The 17,145-nt window shown below is 36.0% G+C and overlaps 1 protein-coding gene across 1 annotated transcript in view; it reads right to left on the bottom strand.

The window, feature by feature from the left end:
• SPAG16 (sperm associated antigen 16) overlaps positions 1 to 17,145 on the bottom strand; it is an 849,807-nt gene that overhangs the window by 750,863 nt on the left and 81,799 nt on the right. The window contains exon 10 of the mRNA XM_059702463.1: positions 14,315 to 14,442. Within this exon, the coding sequence (XP_059558446.1) occupies positions 14,315 to 14,442 (128 nt within the window). The remainder of the gene's footprint in view (positions 1 to 14,314; positions 14,443 to 17,145) is intronic.

Below are 17,145 nucleotides of genomic sequence, written 5' to 3'. Positions count from 1 at the left end.
ATAAAATTTTTTAAAATTAAAAATTACAAATAATATATTGACATTATGTTAGATATGAACAGAACTGACTTTTTAATGAAGTGAACTGTATCATAATATTTTTATATTATCTTTACAGTTCACTGTTCATTGTATTGCGCCTAAACTTTCACTAAAATATTCATTTAGGAAAGAAAGTCAAGTCACGGAAGGCAGCATCATGAATGAATACTGTGAGCACATTTCTTCAGCAACCATAAACTCCTCAGTAAACCGTGATGTAAGAAATAAACCCATAAATTTGGGGGGACTACTTATAGTGAATTTACTAAGGCCTATCTAATTTCCAAAATCAGCCTCTTTAAAATCCTACTTGTTGAACTGCAAAATATTGGCCATTCCATCTATTCCAAACTCTCTTCTCTCTCGGATTTTGTGATACTATTCTGCCCTGGCTGTCTATGATACTCCCAGTGGACCTGCCTGTCACCTATTAGTGGCCTCTTCCTTGCCTTATGAATCCTGATTTGTGCAGGCATCCAACTCTCTATATAGCAATTGGCTTTGTGTTGTGACCAAAGCTGTAAGGGCGACTTACAGCCAATGGTTAGAAGGAAGGCTTTCTTTCTCTTTTCTACTGGACATACATTTGCTGCTGTGGTCACAAACATGAAGAGAACCAGGCAAAGTATAAAACAGAAAGATGATATGACAGAGATCCTTAGCACACATTCTGGTGGTGTGTAACACTCCCAGGACTGACCATAAAACCCAAAAGGGATAATCCATTCTCTTTTTGCCCTCCTCAGAACCTTAAAGGTCATGCGTTGAAGAGGCCAGTGTTACAAAAATAGAAAGATCCTAAATTCCTGAGATTCCCTGAGTCACCACATGGAGAACAGATGCTCAGGCAAACTATCCAAATAGGAAAATCTCCATTGAGCAGGTTTGAATGATAAATAAACTTTTATTGTATACGTCCCTAAAACTCAAATTGCCTAAGGACATGTATAAGAATAGAGTATTGGAAGCAGAGATATAAAAGAAACTTCTGGAGAGCTCATTGCTCCCTATCCTCAAAGTGAGACATCCACAGAAAGTAGAGAATGAGTTAGGCTTAATGCATGACCTTGTTAGCTTTGCAGTGAATCTTTGCAAGTATACAGCATAGAGAAGCATAGAGAATGTACAAAACAGCAAGAACAAAAGGTCAGAAGTTAGAAAATAAAACTAACCCCTCCACATATACACACACACAAACAGAGAAATGAGAGTACACAAGAGAATCGAGAAATAGATGCCATTAAACCTGACATAGCTTTAAAAATAATTAACTGAAAGCATCATAACCGGCCTCCATTAACCAACCTCAGCAGGTCCAGGAGAATCTGAGGGCCTCAGAGAACTACTCATGCTGATGCAAGCAATACAGATGGAAGGGAAGAAAGCAGAGTATAGTGAGAATTATCAGTGGCGGGATGGGGCTATTTCAAGTCTTGGTGGGCAATGCAGAGGTAGTCACAAAGACTAGGTATGTGTGCTGGCAGTCCCTTTATAGGCAATGGAGATTAAAAGCTTACACGTCCCACCAAACAAAGGAACTCCCAGAATATGTCTTGTGCTCTGTTCAGCAGGAGAGAATGACATATGATGGAGGATACTTACTTTTGGAAAATCCTTGTACTGAAAACAGCTAGAGATAACAGACTGGAGTCAACCAGCCGGCACAACACTGGGCTGGTTCCCTTGGCATATGCACCAAGCCCTACCCTTCCTGTGCTCACGTCTTGGGCACCTCCTCCTTTCACCAGAATTGCTGGTACTACAGATTAAAATGCCAATTTATATCGATAAATTTTATGCCAGGTGACACTAATCAACAGCTCCCAATCCTCTGTTTTCTTTTCTTCTTCAGTAATTAAACACGAAGCAATTCTCTCATGGGACCTGACAGGTTTAGAGCTCAGAAGCCTGAGTGCAGAGAACAACTTGTACTTCAATATGATTTGACAACTTACCTTGTTTTAAGTCTCTCCTCCCCTTCTTTCTCTCTCCCTCTTTCTAATTTCATGTTGTACCACATACTACATATTTTGAGTAGAACCCAGAAATGTATATACCACATCGTCTAAAAGTCTAGTTTGCATTATTTATCTTCTTCTTTATTTATATTTCTATACACCATTGACTTTCCAGTGCCAGTGAAAATTGCTTCATCACTGCAATAACAGACTCTAAGTATGGTGTTTATATATTAACTAGAGGCCTGGTGCACGAAATTCGTGCACTCAGGGGTCTCTCAGGCCAGCCTGTGCCCTCTCACAGTCCAGGAGCCCTCGGGTGGTGTCCGACTGCCATGGAGGCAGGAGAGGCTCCTGCCACCACCACTGCGCTCACCAGCTGTGAGCCCCGCTTCTGGCTGAGCGATGCTCCTCCTGTGGGAGCACACTGACCACCAGGGGGCAGCTCCTGCATTGAGCATCTGCCCCCTGGTTGTCAGTGCGCATCATAGCGACTGGTCATTCCGCAGTTGGGCCAAAACCAGCTCTTAGACATCCCCCGAGGGAGTCCTGGATTGCGAGAGGGCACAGGTCAAGCCGAGGGATCCTACCGATGCACAATCGGGGCCAGGGAGGGATGCGGGAGGTTGGCCAGCCAGGAAGGGACCGCGGGAGGGTTCCAGGGTGTGTCCAGCCCGTCTCACTCAGTCCAGATCAGCCGGACCCCAGCAGCAAGCTAACCTACCAGTTGGAGCGTCTGCTCCCTGGTGGTCAGTGCACATCATACCGAGCGATTGAGCAGCCTTAGCATATCAATAACATATTACGCTTTGATTAGTTGAATGGCCGACCAGACAACCGGACACTTAGCATATTAGGCTTTTATTATATAAGATAACCATGATTTTTGCTGCTTTACCTTATCAAGCTAATATACTCTGCACTTATCTTTAACAAGAATGTGATATTTTATTTCATTTTTCTTCCAAAGGGGAAATATTATGCATCTATAATGTCTTGCTGGCTTCATAAACAAAACACAGCTTAGAATCAAAGTATTGTGACTAAAAATACTTCAATAAAAATTAAGAGTTTAGAAAAATGTAATTTTATATTTCATTATTTATAGATTAGTTCCTTTGTTTTACATAACCCTAAATTACTACTTTATATCTGTTAAAGATAAGAGTGGAGTGAACATGAGACCCTAAAAGAAATACAATACTGTAGTTTTGAAAGGTAAGAAATACCACCAGAATAATCTTGGTAGGAAATTTTAAACATAATGCTAGAAAGGCTTTGTTATATCAAGGATAACATTTATAGAACAAAAAACTAATGATGATACAAAGGCCCTTTCTAAGCAGCAACAATCCTTTCCAAAGTGATTTGGGGTTAAAGAAACAAACGTAAAATAAATAATAATTATGCAGTAGGAAACTCTAACATTTATTTTCTTAAATCAAATTTTGCTTTTATAACCAATTTACTTCAAAACACTACTGCCAAAAATGCAGAATTACAGTTCAAGAAGATACTATGTGATTTAATTAACTATATCTATTTTCCAAATCTGGAAACAATGGTATTTTCTCCCAAACTGGCCTTCAAACCATGTTATCTTTTTCATTGATATTTCAAACTGGTGGCATTTGAAATTCATTCCTGCTCAAGAAATCCAGACCCTACCTGAGCTGTCTTCCTTTGTTTAGTTGATATAAAAAGTTAATAACATCATCTAAAAATGTTCTATTCAGTCATTCTGAATGTAAGTCAACATCTGAATGTGTAAACATCTGAATACCTAACAGGACTGCTTTGTGTGAAAGAGACAAATTGTTAAAAATAACTTGAGCTTCCAGGTTGAAGCTATGAATAAAAGAAACAGTGCTATAAAGGGAATAATGTGGATTATTTCCTTGTGGATCTGCGAAGCTCTCTCTGAGGTCATGACACTTAGTGTTAACCTTGAGAGATGGGTAGGAATTGAAAAAAAAGTTGAGCCTTTATATTAGTCTTTATTCTCACACATACCTATTCCCAATACAGCATTTAACATATTTTATATTTTAATAATCAAAAGTAATTTTTCAAGACTTTCATAATTAAAATTAAAATTCTATTATCATCACTGGCTAATTATTTTAATCATTTGTACACTATACGCATCTATAGACGCAAGCGGCGGACCTCTTTTAATTAAATTCAAAATATCGTGGTAGTTAACTGGTTAAACCAGAATTGTTTGAATAGCAATTTAACATCACTAAATGATAAAGCAAATATTTTAATCTTTGGTTTTAATAAAATTAACTTTATGTATTAGAAATATATTCAATTATTAGGAATATAAGTAACATTACATATTATTTATAGCTAGAGAGACATAAAATATTGTATTAAACACTTTCTACATGACATATATGTTTCTCAATTATCCCACACATAGCTCTGCAAAATTTATGCACCAGAAATCAAAGTTGAGTGTCAACGGGTATAGCAATACTTACAGGTGCAACTTGTAGGCACAATGCTTTAAAGATATATTCCTAGGCACTAGAGACCCTATCTCAGGTCACTACTTTGATGAGAGAAGGACTAGCAAGAGAACAGAAGACCAGGTCAAAGGAAGGGGATGGAGATAGCAAATAGGAAGAAATGAAAGACTAGCATCAGCTTAACACACACCATGCTGCAGGATCATGCCATGTACTATTATGCAGATCATTTCATTCAACCCTTACAACTGTCCTGAAAAGTATTTTATTTTGCTTGATCTGTCCAGGGCATAGCACAATGTCCGAGTGCATTGGATAAGTGTTGTCAAATAAATGGCCAACAGCCTGATACCTGTAGTAATTTTCTTTTTACTACACAATGATATGTAAACAGGACCTTCAAACCAAACAACAGAGCAAACACCCAGAGACACTAGTTGGAACACGTGGGAATATACTACAACTTAGGGAACAGGGAGTGGTTGGGGCTGACTATCAGGTAAACCTGGCAGAGACAGAAACCTGCATAGTAAGGTTGACACTTAGTCAGATTCCATTCCTTCTCCCTCTGGAAACAAAAAACAAGCTTTTGTTGTTGTTGTTCATTTTTGTTTTTGTTTTTTAAGGAACCCCTCTCTACTACCAGCCATGTCAAGTGATACCATCCCACCTCCAGGATAAGTCTCATGATTTTATGTCAAGACAACAATCACTGTCCAAGGTCACAGTTTACAACTCTGAGAAGACACAATGCAGTCAATGAAACACTGGGAGGCATTTGCCTAAACTTGCAGGAAAGAGAACTTTGATCTTCTTTTGAGGGCTATGAAAGGAGAACCCCTCTACATCCCTGGATGGCTCTGTGAAAGAATATGAAGTCTAGAACTGTCTCAATCACTTTGCTACCAGGAAAGGAGAGATTGGAGCCTTAGGACGATGCTTATACAAATTACATAACATAAAAACAGTGAAATCAAGTGCTTGGCAATATTATTAAACAGTGAATCAAGCTGGATCTGAAGATACTCCCAGTTATGATCTTTTCAGTTAATTGATCCAGTAATTCCCTTTCACTATTTAACCAATTTGTGTTGTCATACTCAAAATAAAATGTCCCAACTTACACTGATAGCAGATGGGATCTCAGCATGGGCCCCGGTGATAAATAGTCTCTATAATGACCATCAGGAAAGTTGCAAAATGAGCCCAAGTGCAGAGAGAGCTGATATAACAGCAGGAGGTAAGATGGGGGAGAGTTTCAATCACCAATAGTTTGAGTGACCTTGCAGGGAGAACAAAGGGGCCATATGTGAAAAGGGCAAAGGAGGAATTTAGATAAGAAGGAATGTATAGTCACTTTAATATTATGTCCAGAGGCCCAACAAGGGCAAGTCTATATTTCAATGATAGGTGGACACAGGTCAGGGTGAAAGGAAAATGCAGTTTGTTTAAAGGCTCTTAAACAGATGTATATCTTGAACATCTCCATAGGGGCATTTAGCCAGAATCCAATATTCACCTATATCTTGGAGTTTTTATATACTCCCTGTTTTCTACCTCACTGTCTTACATTTTTACAGAATATACAATTTCATCACCCAACAGCAACTTACCATTTTTTTTTTTTGTATTTCCAATTGCGTTAATTTGGGCTCATTGTTTTTAAATTATTTCTTTTTTCCCAATTTCAACTGGTCCACTTCATCTTTTCTTTTTAATCTCCTATTTCCACCTGGTCTTTTTTTTTTCTTTTCTAGCAAATATTTTTGTTTATAAGGTTCCCAAAGGTATCACCTCTGTCCTTATTTTCACACTAAATTCCATTCTTATTTTTAACCTTCTTGTTTAAATTTTCTATTCTCTGGATTCTTCTTTTAAGTATTTAATATTCTAATTTCTTAAATGTGTTTCAATTTTATTTGTTAAAACTTTTCCTTGATTAGAATTTAAAGATGTTTTATGTTTCTATTACCAGTTTATTTTTTAAAACTCTTAAACTTCTAGTTTTTACTAATTCACCTGGATTTTATAATGTCCCTTTATTCCTTGTCACAAAAGTATTCTTATTTTATGATTTATTTTAAGAGTAGCACCACGCTACTAGAAAATCTCCTCCAAACAAAGGAAGGGGGAGCCCTTGCCTCTGAGCTGTTCCTGCACCATCCCTATGGCTTCCATATATGGGTTCTCAGCCTTTTCATGAGGCTCCTACAAAAAGAGAAGAGCAATCTCATCTCAGAATGTTTATGTGTCATTATGGCTGAATTAGATCTGAAGGAGAGGAAGGACAAGGAGCAATGGTTGCTTCATTGTCAAACATTCTTCCAAAATGGTGCCTTTCAGAACATTTTAAGGTAATGTCAACATGACATTTTTTATATGTCAAATGAAAAAAAAAACCTAAAAGGAAGGATTATAAGATTTAGATGATGATGCACAGAGAGAAGGCAGCCAAAGAACAAAACCCAAACCCTCTCCTTTTTGAAGGAATCAACACTGAAATGACTTTACCCATTGCCTAACTCATGCATTCTCAAGATGCACAATACGCACAGGGACAGATGCTCCTGCATTAGGGACCCTCCCAGACCTTGCCCCATCTCATCATCGAGATGTTCATCTTTTTCCTTTATCATTTCCCTCAATAAACTGGAATAAGTTTTAGCAAAGTGGTCTAATCATGTTCTTGACCTTGATCAAATCAATGCACGCACTTACTCCTCAGTGGTCATCTAATAGGAAAAATGAAGATAGGATGTTTACTATATTTTACCCACCCCTGACCCATATCCATGACATTCATCTATCAGAGTTCCTGAATGCCTAATTTTCTTTCTCATATTTTCTATACCAAATGAATAGTCCTAAATTCACAGATTCATTCCAGAATAGGCAATATATTGGAAATTTAAATTTGTTTTTGAAATTTGTTGTCTCCATAAAAACATTCTTTAGATTTGTCAGGTATATCTTCACTCCTCAAATAGACAATAATCTGAAATATAGTTGCTAAGAAAATTGGATTGGGCAAGTAAGACATAAGTAGATCTAGGAGATACTATGCAAAAGCCAAGTTCCCAGTAACAAAAGTCAGAGTTAAATGTTACTCAGCTGTAAGAATTAAAAAACAAATCAAGGAAGCCAAATACATGAGAGAAAGCAGAAGTCAGAAATCCAGTGACAGTCTAAGGAATGCTTTTTAAAAAATCATATATGTAGGAACTGAAAAGAAAAAGTACCTGTGGAATGGGAAACTGACTGTTAAGGATAGACAAGTGAGAGCCAGAGACCTTGAAAGTCAAGGCAAATACTTGATGCCAAGAGAGAACTGGGTCTTGGGTGCATGCCAGATGTAACTCTAGCTATTCTGAAAGTTGGGTTTATAGCTACCCTATTTTCACAGACTATGCTACTTATGGTTATAACTGTGAGCAGGAAAATTAAATAACAGACTATACTCAAAGAAATCAATGGACAAATTAAAGAACAGGGTGGCTGCAGGTGATACTTACAAGTGGACAATATATTTTTAAAAGATGGCAATAGAACTATAACTGCACACAATATTTTCACTCAATTCATGTACTCATTCCTTCATCATATACTAGGCACCTCCTATATGTCAGGGGTTATTCATAATAAAACATGATATATGCCCTCAAGATCCTTGTTGAAGGGTTGAGAGACATTGACACATAAATAAATGTTTTATGTGTCCCTATCTTATGTATATCGTGGTATTTATTATATCTAGTACCAAGAGAACAGAAAGGAGGTTTGGTGTATCTTGAAGGCTTAACATATAATTAAAGATTTTAAAGCAAAAATAAGATCAATCATTCTAGAAAGATTACTATAATGGTAGTCCAGAGGATAAATTTGATTTGGAGAAACTGGAGGCAGAGAGAGAGACCAGTAGGAAGTTGTTAGGGAAGCCTAAATGACAGATGATGGACTTTGACAGAAATGAATGGCTATACAAATCAAATTGAATGTAGAATACAGAGTTAAGTGGTTGGCTAAATGTGATAGTAAGTGATAAGAAGGATTTAGGATCCACAGATCATCTTAAGTCACTATATGCATGATAATTACACTAACAAAATGGGAAAAAGAAGAAGGGGAGGGTGGAATGTGGAAGGGATGATGGAAAGAGGTAATTAATTGGTTTTGAGATGTGCTAAGTTTGAGATGTTCACAAGACATGCAGGTTAAAATGCCTTATTTTATGAGATACTCAAAGTTAATGATTATCGCTTTGAGATAATGTCAGTAGTTTTAAATTAAAGTTCAGAGCATAAATATTGTTATGTATGTCAGGTTCATAAGTCTAATAAAATTTTTTATTACTTACTCTTAGATTATAAAACAGTATTAATATAAAAATGTAATAATATAAAATTAACATAACAATGTCATCCTAGTCATGGCCATATAAAAAATGCCAAAATTGGTTTAAGATCTAAACCTATCAGTACAACCACTGATGTTCACAACCCATTTACCAGATAATTGTGAACAGCAGGAAAAAAGCATAAATTATGTGATACCATTCCATGTGATTAACTTTACCATGTATTAAAGATAAGATCTTGGCAAGTTTAGGTGAGGCACCCCACCAAGTAATGGCAGAAATTGCTAGAACCACTGATTACTAGTACTTCACAAGTCTTTCTACCTCTAAGTATGGAAAGTGAATTACAAGTACATGTGTGAGTATACTGTTGTCTGAAATACTAAACACATTGTTAAAGAGAAAAGAGGTATATTGGTACCTGTCTTAAACCATCCTCACTAACATTCTGTATTATAAGGACGACCCTGTGCCTTTAACTTTCATCTCTCCTTCTATTACACAGCAGGTAACAGGACAAACCAGTAAGTAGCTAAGCAACAAGGTAGAGTGAGACATGGCTTCTATGCTTACTGGAATATTATTACTGCATTGTCATTCCAGGGAAATTTGACTTGCCTTATCATAATAATATACTCCAAAAAAAGTTTTATGCAAAAACAGAATGACTTGTGTGTGTGTGTTTTCAAAAATTGAAACAATGTCCTTAGAAATACAGTTTCATTTTTACCAGCCTTACTTAATAGGTGGGATTATTATGCATTGTTGGCACTACAAGTAACTGCTATATATAATTTTAATATGTCCAATGATACCTTCTTGTAGGTCATTGTGGTTATTACTATGGATCTAGATAATTAAAATAGAATGAAAAAACATTATAACCCAGAAGGGCAACTATAGGTCTCTCTCTGAGTCTATGAAATACAGGAATTGAAAATGTTTTGTGCATCATCTGTGACCAATGAAAAGACCTTTCCATAATTTTAGCTGTAAGTTGACCAAAAACAAAACAAAAAACAAATCCGAACACCTAGAAGATGACAGCTGTTTAAAAACCCCAAAAATCTACACAAACTTAATTCAAAGCTGAAGACAGATACATGCAAGGGCACTAAAGACAATGTGAAATAAATTAAAGATTTACTCTCTTAAGTAAATGATCTACTTAGTCATGGAATACAAAAAAAGATAAATAGGTCATTAAAACACTGTGTATGTTTATGCTTACTGTAAATTAATGACATAAATATTATCAATAATTAATGAAAGCTAACTGAATATGTTAGTACTTTGATAGAAAACTACCAAACCAGCAGATAGTAAATTACAAAATAAAAGTAATATCTTTATATTATAGAAAAGGTTTTAAATTATTCTGTCCACTACTGATAAGTAATGATTATTAATATTTTTATCTGCATGTAATTATTATCTGCGGAAGACCATCTATTGTCTTCACTAGCTGATAAGCATAGACAGAGAACACGCCCCCTGCCCCCCCCCCCCCCCCAAGGCTGGGTACCTTTGAAGCCCTAGCAAAGGTCAGAGCTGGGTGCCACCTCTGTTTGTCCAGACAGTGGTAGCTGAAGCAACTTCCCCATCTATTATTATGTAAATCCTTGCTCATGGGCTAGTCTGCCTGTTGCCGGGGCCGCCTGCCTAAGGGCTATGCTATGGGTGTGTCCCAGATCAATAAAAGCTTGGGGAGGCCTGAGCCCCAGTGGAAGTCCTTCCTCCTGAGTTGGACTTACCGGCCTGGTCCCCCGATATTTCCAAATTATCTCTTGTCTTTTCTCTTTCATTTGTGTGGGACTCCGCTTCCAGGTCCTGAACCCTGATCTACGCGGGACGTGGAGGGAAACATTTACCAACAATTTTCCTCCTAAAGATAATTTTCTCAAAGCTTCAAGAAACTAAGTTCTTTACCTTCGATAATTTAAAACTTAAACATACACTTTGCTCATAGCTGCTTATTTGTTTGGGGGACATAAACACCATAAAAATTACAACATAATTAAGCTTATTATAAATATGCATTGTAGCCCTAGCCGGTTTGGCTCAGTGGATAGAGTGTTGGCCTGTGGACTGAAGGGTCCTGGGTTTGATTCCGGTCAAGGTCACATGCAGGGTTACAGGCTTGATCCCTAGTGGGGGATATGCAGGAGGCAGCCAATCAATGATTCTCTCTCATCATTACTGTTTCTATCTCTCTCGCCCTCTCCCTTCCTCGCTGAAATCAATAAAAATATATTATAAATAAGTAAATAAATATGTATTATAAAATACAAATTAAATTTTATATATTATATAGAAAGAATTAAATATCTAATTTTAAAACTCACGTTTTAAAATATAACTATTGGTTTCTTGAAAACACAGAATTTACAACCCAAACAGTAAGTTTTTACATTCACCTATGGTAAAAAATTACATTTCAATAATGCCCATTATTTTGGCATTAAAAGCTACTTAGCCACTTTTTTTTAAATCCTGGTATGTTTCTGTGGAAGTACATGGAATAATACTAGCACAAACCTAACTACTTTCTGGGCAGCAAACACAGATACTGGGCAAGGGAGGACAGAAGAGCATGTGGCCAACACAAAGAGAGGTAGGCAGCAGCAAAAAATTGAATTCTATTTTAAACAAGGGAAAGACATTATTGTATTTAAAGCAGGAAATCTTACAATCTGATTTACATTTTCAAAGCATCCATTTAGTTATTGAGAAGTTAGTGAATTACCGTGGGGTATGGGAGGGGGAATTAGTAGACTTTTGTAATTGTATGAGAGATGACCATAGTAATACAAAGATAAGTGGGGAAAAAAAAAGTGAATATATTCTAGAGCAAGAGCCTGTCAGACCTAGTGGTAGATTTAATGGGAATGGTGGAGTGAAAGAATAAGAAATCATAATGACACCTAGGCTTTTAATTCTAATAAAGGCATGTAAGTTCACATTTTCCTTTTGCCAAAATGAGGAAGATTAGAAGAGCTGGTTTTGGGAGAAGAAAAGCAGTGTTATTTCTGACATAACAATTTAGAGAAGCCTAGTGGATGTTCAAGCTCAGAGAAATGTCATTGGTAGTGTTACCACCATGGGAATGAGCATCCTATGGAACCTATTTAGAGCCTGAGAATGGAAGAGGCTACTTGAGAAACTGTAGTGTGTGACATAAAGCTGTGACCTGAGCCCGGGGCAGTGTATCAGCCAGAAGCATGGCAGAAGAGGAGAATCCCTCTGAAGACCCGGCAGGACAGTCTGGGAGTCAGCAGGAAGACAGGACCCTACAAATAATGGGTCAGTTAGGAAAACAGGGGTGGCTGACTGCAGTTTTTGTGCTGACTGCAGCTGAAAGGCGAAGAAAATGAGATCTGACAGGTAAGTGACCACGGTGGCAGGCACAAAAGTGGCAAATGACTGACAAGACTAGTTTCAGAGCAGAGTAAAAGGGTTTTGTTACTGCCTAACTCATAATACCAGAGCCTTCTCTCCTAATGGGCTAACTAGTGAAGATGTGGCAGATAAATTATTGCATGGGTTGCAGTAGTAGTTATCAGAGCAACTGTATTTCCAAAGGCTAAAAATGAATGAATCTAAAATCCAGATTTTGTCGCTGACCAAGAGTTACATGTTTCCTTCTTTCTCTTCTCCACATTGTCATTTAATACAATCTTTTCCCTTCACTTAATTGTTGGATAGGCCAAACTTTTCCATTCTGTCAGTAAAATACACTAGCTGGGCTCACTGCACCACAACTGCTCAGAGCTGCCAGAGGATAGCCAACTAGACCACACAGGCTCCTCCCTAAATCTCCTATAAGCCAGATGTGCTTGATATCGCATTGTAATTTAAGACTAGTCAAGGTGATGAAATATGATTGCAACAAGGAAAATTGCTGTTCGTAAAAATTAAAGTAATGCCATGGAAAGGTAGGAAGATCATCTGCTGAGTGACTGAAGTTCCTGCTTCGAATTAAAGAACCCACAAAATTGAAATTTTAGGTCATGCATTACTGGTATAGTTCGTGCAAGAAATATGATGTGGAATTCCCATCAATATTTACTTAAAGAAAAGGCCACGGCCTTATATCAAAAGACTGGGATGGGAATGCAAATATACTGATAAGTCGAAATAGAATACAAAGGTGTGAATGCTTCCATCTTTATGGTTCTCTTTACTAACAGAACTTTTCAATTCACTAACTTACTGGTGTTGACTGTGGCAGATAAGGTCATATCTGCCATGCTCTGAAGTAAGGTACCATAGACAATATTCTTGCTATATGGAAAAATCAAACAGTGTTTAGAGAGTAGATTACACATAGCCATCAAGAGCAGATGGAAACTTTGTAAATGAAAAAAAAAATACCGCAGGTAAATGTATGTAAGGTATTACAGTAGGTTTACATCCTATTCTGAGACACTTGTCCTCAATTAAGCATAACAGAAACAATTAATAATGTTTGCCATACATTTTTGTACAAATACAAATCTTACATTTCTTGAAGATTGACGACATAAATTTGGGATTATATGAACAAATTCAAGAAAGCAATATTACTTACCTAAACCATAATAAAAATCATATATCCAAGATAATCTACAAAAGCTGACCACTGATATTTTAATGTGCCACAGAACTATATGATAGAATGTGTATTTATAGATTCTCCACAGAAACATTTTTCTCAAAACTCTAAATAATCATAAGATATTTTTCAAAATTTAAAATGTTTTGTATGAATATAAATATGCAGATTCATAAAATGTTTTTAAATGATTTTTTATTGATTTCAGAAAGGAAGGAAGAGGGAGAGAGAGATAGAAACATCAATGATGAGAGAATATTATTGATCGGCTGTCTCTTGCACACCCCCTACTGGGGATCAATCCCTCAACCTGGGCATGTGCCCTTGACCTAAATCTAAACCAGGACCCTTAAGTCCACAGTCCAACGCTCTAGCCACTGAGCCAACCCAGCTAGGGCATAAAATAACATCATTTTAAATAAATACCAAGTATTGTCTTTAAATGACTGTGATTATGGCTCACAAAACTATGGTCTTTAAAACAAATGAAACAAATGATTTGCTAATGATAAAATATATATATATATATATATAGGCAAAATTTTAAGTAAAATTAACAAATGAATTACATAGTTGCTGAGATCCTACCTTCATAGCAAATTCTACAAACCTCTCTAAAAATAACTTGTGCCTTAATTTAAGCCAGAACTGCAATTTCTACAATAAATGCTCATAGTAGAGCACTTAAGTTGGTACACCACCAAATGCCTAACCCAGTTAGTCTTAAGGTTTTTGCAACAGCTAAAAGCAGATTCTTTCACTATTACGATACTCATTCTGGAAACAGGCTTCGAGCAAATTGCTTCAACCAAAAATGGCTATAAGAGCACCGCAATTTAAACATGACAATAAAGTCTCAAAGGCATTAATAAAACGTCAAGAATCCTACCAGCTCACTGGAAGATCATGCAGTCTAAATATGGTACTCAGCTGGTAGTCGAATTTTGCAGGAGAATCATTTCCTGTAGGCAAACACAGGTCTGGATTTGGTTGCATATCTGTGGGAAATTCTGAGTCCTAGAGAAAAAATAAAGCAAGAGTTAGGTGTAAAATAACCATATCACTTTACACATTAATATTGTCTTATTTAATATTAAATTACAACATAACATTACCAATATATTCCCTCAGGATTTACCTTAAGTCCTTCATTTCCTCTTTTAGCTTTGAGAAACTATGCAAAACAGATAAATTTTTAAAGACACATATCTATTTGCATAAGTCTAAACTGAATGCTACATCATAAAAATTGTTTTAAAACATTCCTGTATTGAATTCCAAGAAGCACAATATAGTGTTGTCTTATAGTATTCAATCATCCTTTTTCAGTAAGTTTCCATTCCCAATAGAATGTTAGAAAAATCTGTGGTTATTCTTATATTCCATTTGTACTCTATAAGTGGTAAACTAAAAACACTTTCATTGAGTAACAAAATAATACCATTTTCTAATTGACAAATTATGATTTTCTTCTTTTAAATCTGAGGACATAGGGTCAACCTAAAGGCACTTACTGAAGGTAGAAAGGTTTCTGTCACAATTATTTTAAGTCTCAAATTCATTAGAATTCATGTGTGCTATGTATTGGTCAACTCCCTCTCCATAAAGCAAACTCTAACTGGAGATCAAAGATAATCTCTCCTCAGTGTTAAGAAGGCGTACTATAAATAGGCACTTAATTAACACTTAGTGAAGGATAAGTTAATTGCTCATCTCTACAGGAAAAGAAAATACTCAATCCTCTTACATTTAAGGCTTTAAAATTGCCTTTAAAGAGAGAGGCATATCATTCCTTTGTGCACTCATTTATTTATTGAAACAATATTTAAAAGTGGTACTTTTTCGAACCATTACTCTAGGCATTGGGAATCCACCAATGAACCAAGCAGATAAAATCACTTGCCCTCATAGAGATTGCATTAGATCCTTTAATATATGCTCAAAGCTAGAAAAGTTTATAAGTAAAGTATTTTTCAGATTAACATATATAATAAATATTCATATAGAAATTTCATGCATTTCATAACTACAAAGAAGAAACTTAAAAGCAACCTTGTTCTTTCCATCCAGATGTAATTACTAATAACACTTTTGTTTAATAATTTATCTGCCTCTTTTGTCAATTTTTACAGAATTGAGATCATGCTCTATGATCCACCCTCCAGTTTTCATTTAGCATCATATCACTGCATTTTCACATTATTAACCTGTTTGCATACTAACATGAGAACAGTATAGACAATAAAAATAATAAACTAAAATCACATCTTTAAGGTAAGAATTCTATGGAAAAATTGTTGCTAGTTCATATATAAAACTGTATTCATTTATGTTTCTTAAATTAACTAATTAGGTTAAACTATTTTTGTATTTCTTGTTTCTTTTTGTACTTCATTTTTCTGAATTGCATATATATGCCTTTTGCCCATTTTTCTATTGTTGTGATCATACTTCACTTAATAATGTAGCTTGGGTTGGAAATGGAGGGAGGCTAAATAATTATGTTGGAAAATATAGAAAGGAGGATCAAAATCCAGTCTTACATGATTTTTGACTCCATGGAAATATCTAGAACCATAAACGTATTATCTACAGCAATTTCTACAAGCACTATTAAACCAATCATTATATAAAACTTATACAATAATACATTTAATAAAGTCTAATCAACAAGGTTTAATAAAACCTAACCAACTACAATCTATTTAGTGTCAGAAATAAAAATGTAGGAAAATATAATGATAACTGAACAACTATTTAAAAGATGATTTATAAGATCAGCAAAGGCTTACTAACAGTAATCCTATCTAAACACAGATGTACTTACAGAGGCAAAACATAAGACCTCTTATATAATCACCCAGCCTATAAACTGAAGCATTCCAGGAGACAGCGCCAAGAAACTGGCAGGCAGGATCAGTGAGATCAATATGTTACAAATAAATAAGGGAATGCATAGTGAATAGAGGAAGAAAAATAAATGGTAAACACTTCTTTCAAACTACATAATCATTACCATTTCTTTGTATTGACAAGGTACAATTGGAGAACAAAGCTAAGCTCTCAGTAATATGCTGTGATAGGTCAGTGTTTTGTAACTCTGACCAATTAAGTAATAATTTGTGAGGGTGAGGCACTGATATTTATTTTTAGAAAAAGAGCAAATGTCAAGAGTGGTCACCAATGGATGTAGAAAATTATCTGACCAAAGGGAAGAGAATTAATTAATTACTTTTTATATTATACCTTCCCTTACCTCTTAATAGTTAACCAAATGTATGCATTATTTTACTTAAGTTTTCAAATAATGCATGTAAGGAAATTAGCCCTGAACATATTAAATGCTGTCAATTTGCACCTAGTGTTTTTAAACCATGGCTTAACTAGATATGATACAGGTAAAAGCCTAGATTTAAATGATAATCTCTGGTAGGTGTCACAGAGACTATTGAGACCTCTTCTATATTTCCTAGTCTTTCTTACAGTTAAACTGAGTTAAAGGGATTAGGTTCTAAAAGCAGGATCTGAATAGAAATGATGTAAGCCACTTCCTAACCTTAAACATCCCAACACTGTTCGCCATTGCTCTTCCTCCACCACAGTGACTGTAAAGAACTGTGTCCTGACGGCACAGCTACAGAGTAGCTGCCCATATCCCTGAGCACTACATAGAAGAGAGCCGCACAGAGGAGTCACACCTCCGCCAAGTGAAAAAGGAAC

Source organism: Myotis daubentonii, chromosome 7 (assembly GCF_963259705.1).
Source record: "Myotis daubentonii chromosome 7, mMyoDau2.1, whole genome shotgun sequence".
Lineage (NCBI taxonomy): Eukaryota > Metazoa > Chordata > Mammalia > Chiroptera > Vespertilionidae > Myotis > Myotis daubentonii.
Note: the sequence above shows the minus strand (reverse complement) of the source record. Positions and strands in the feature narration are given on the sequence as shown.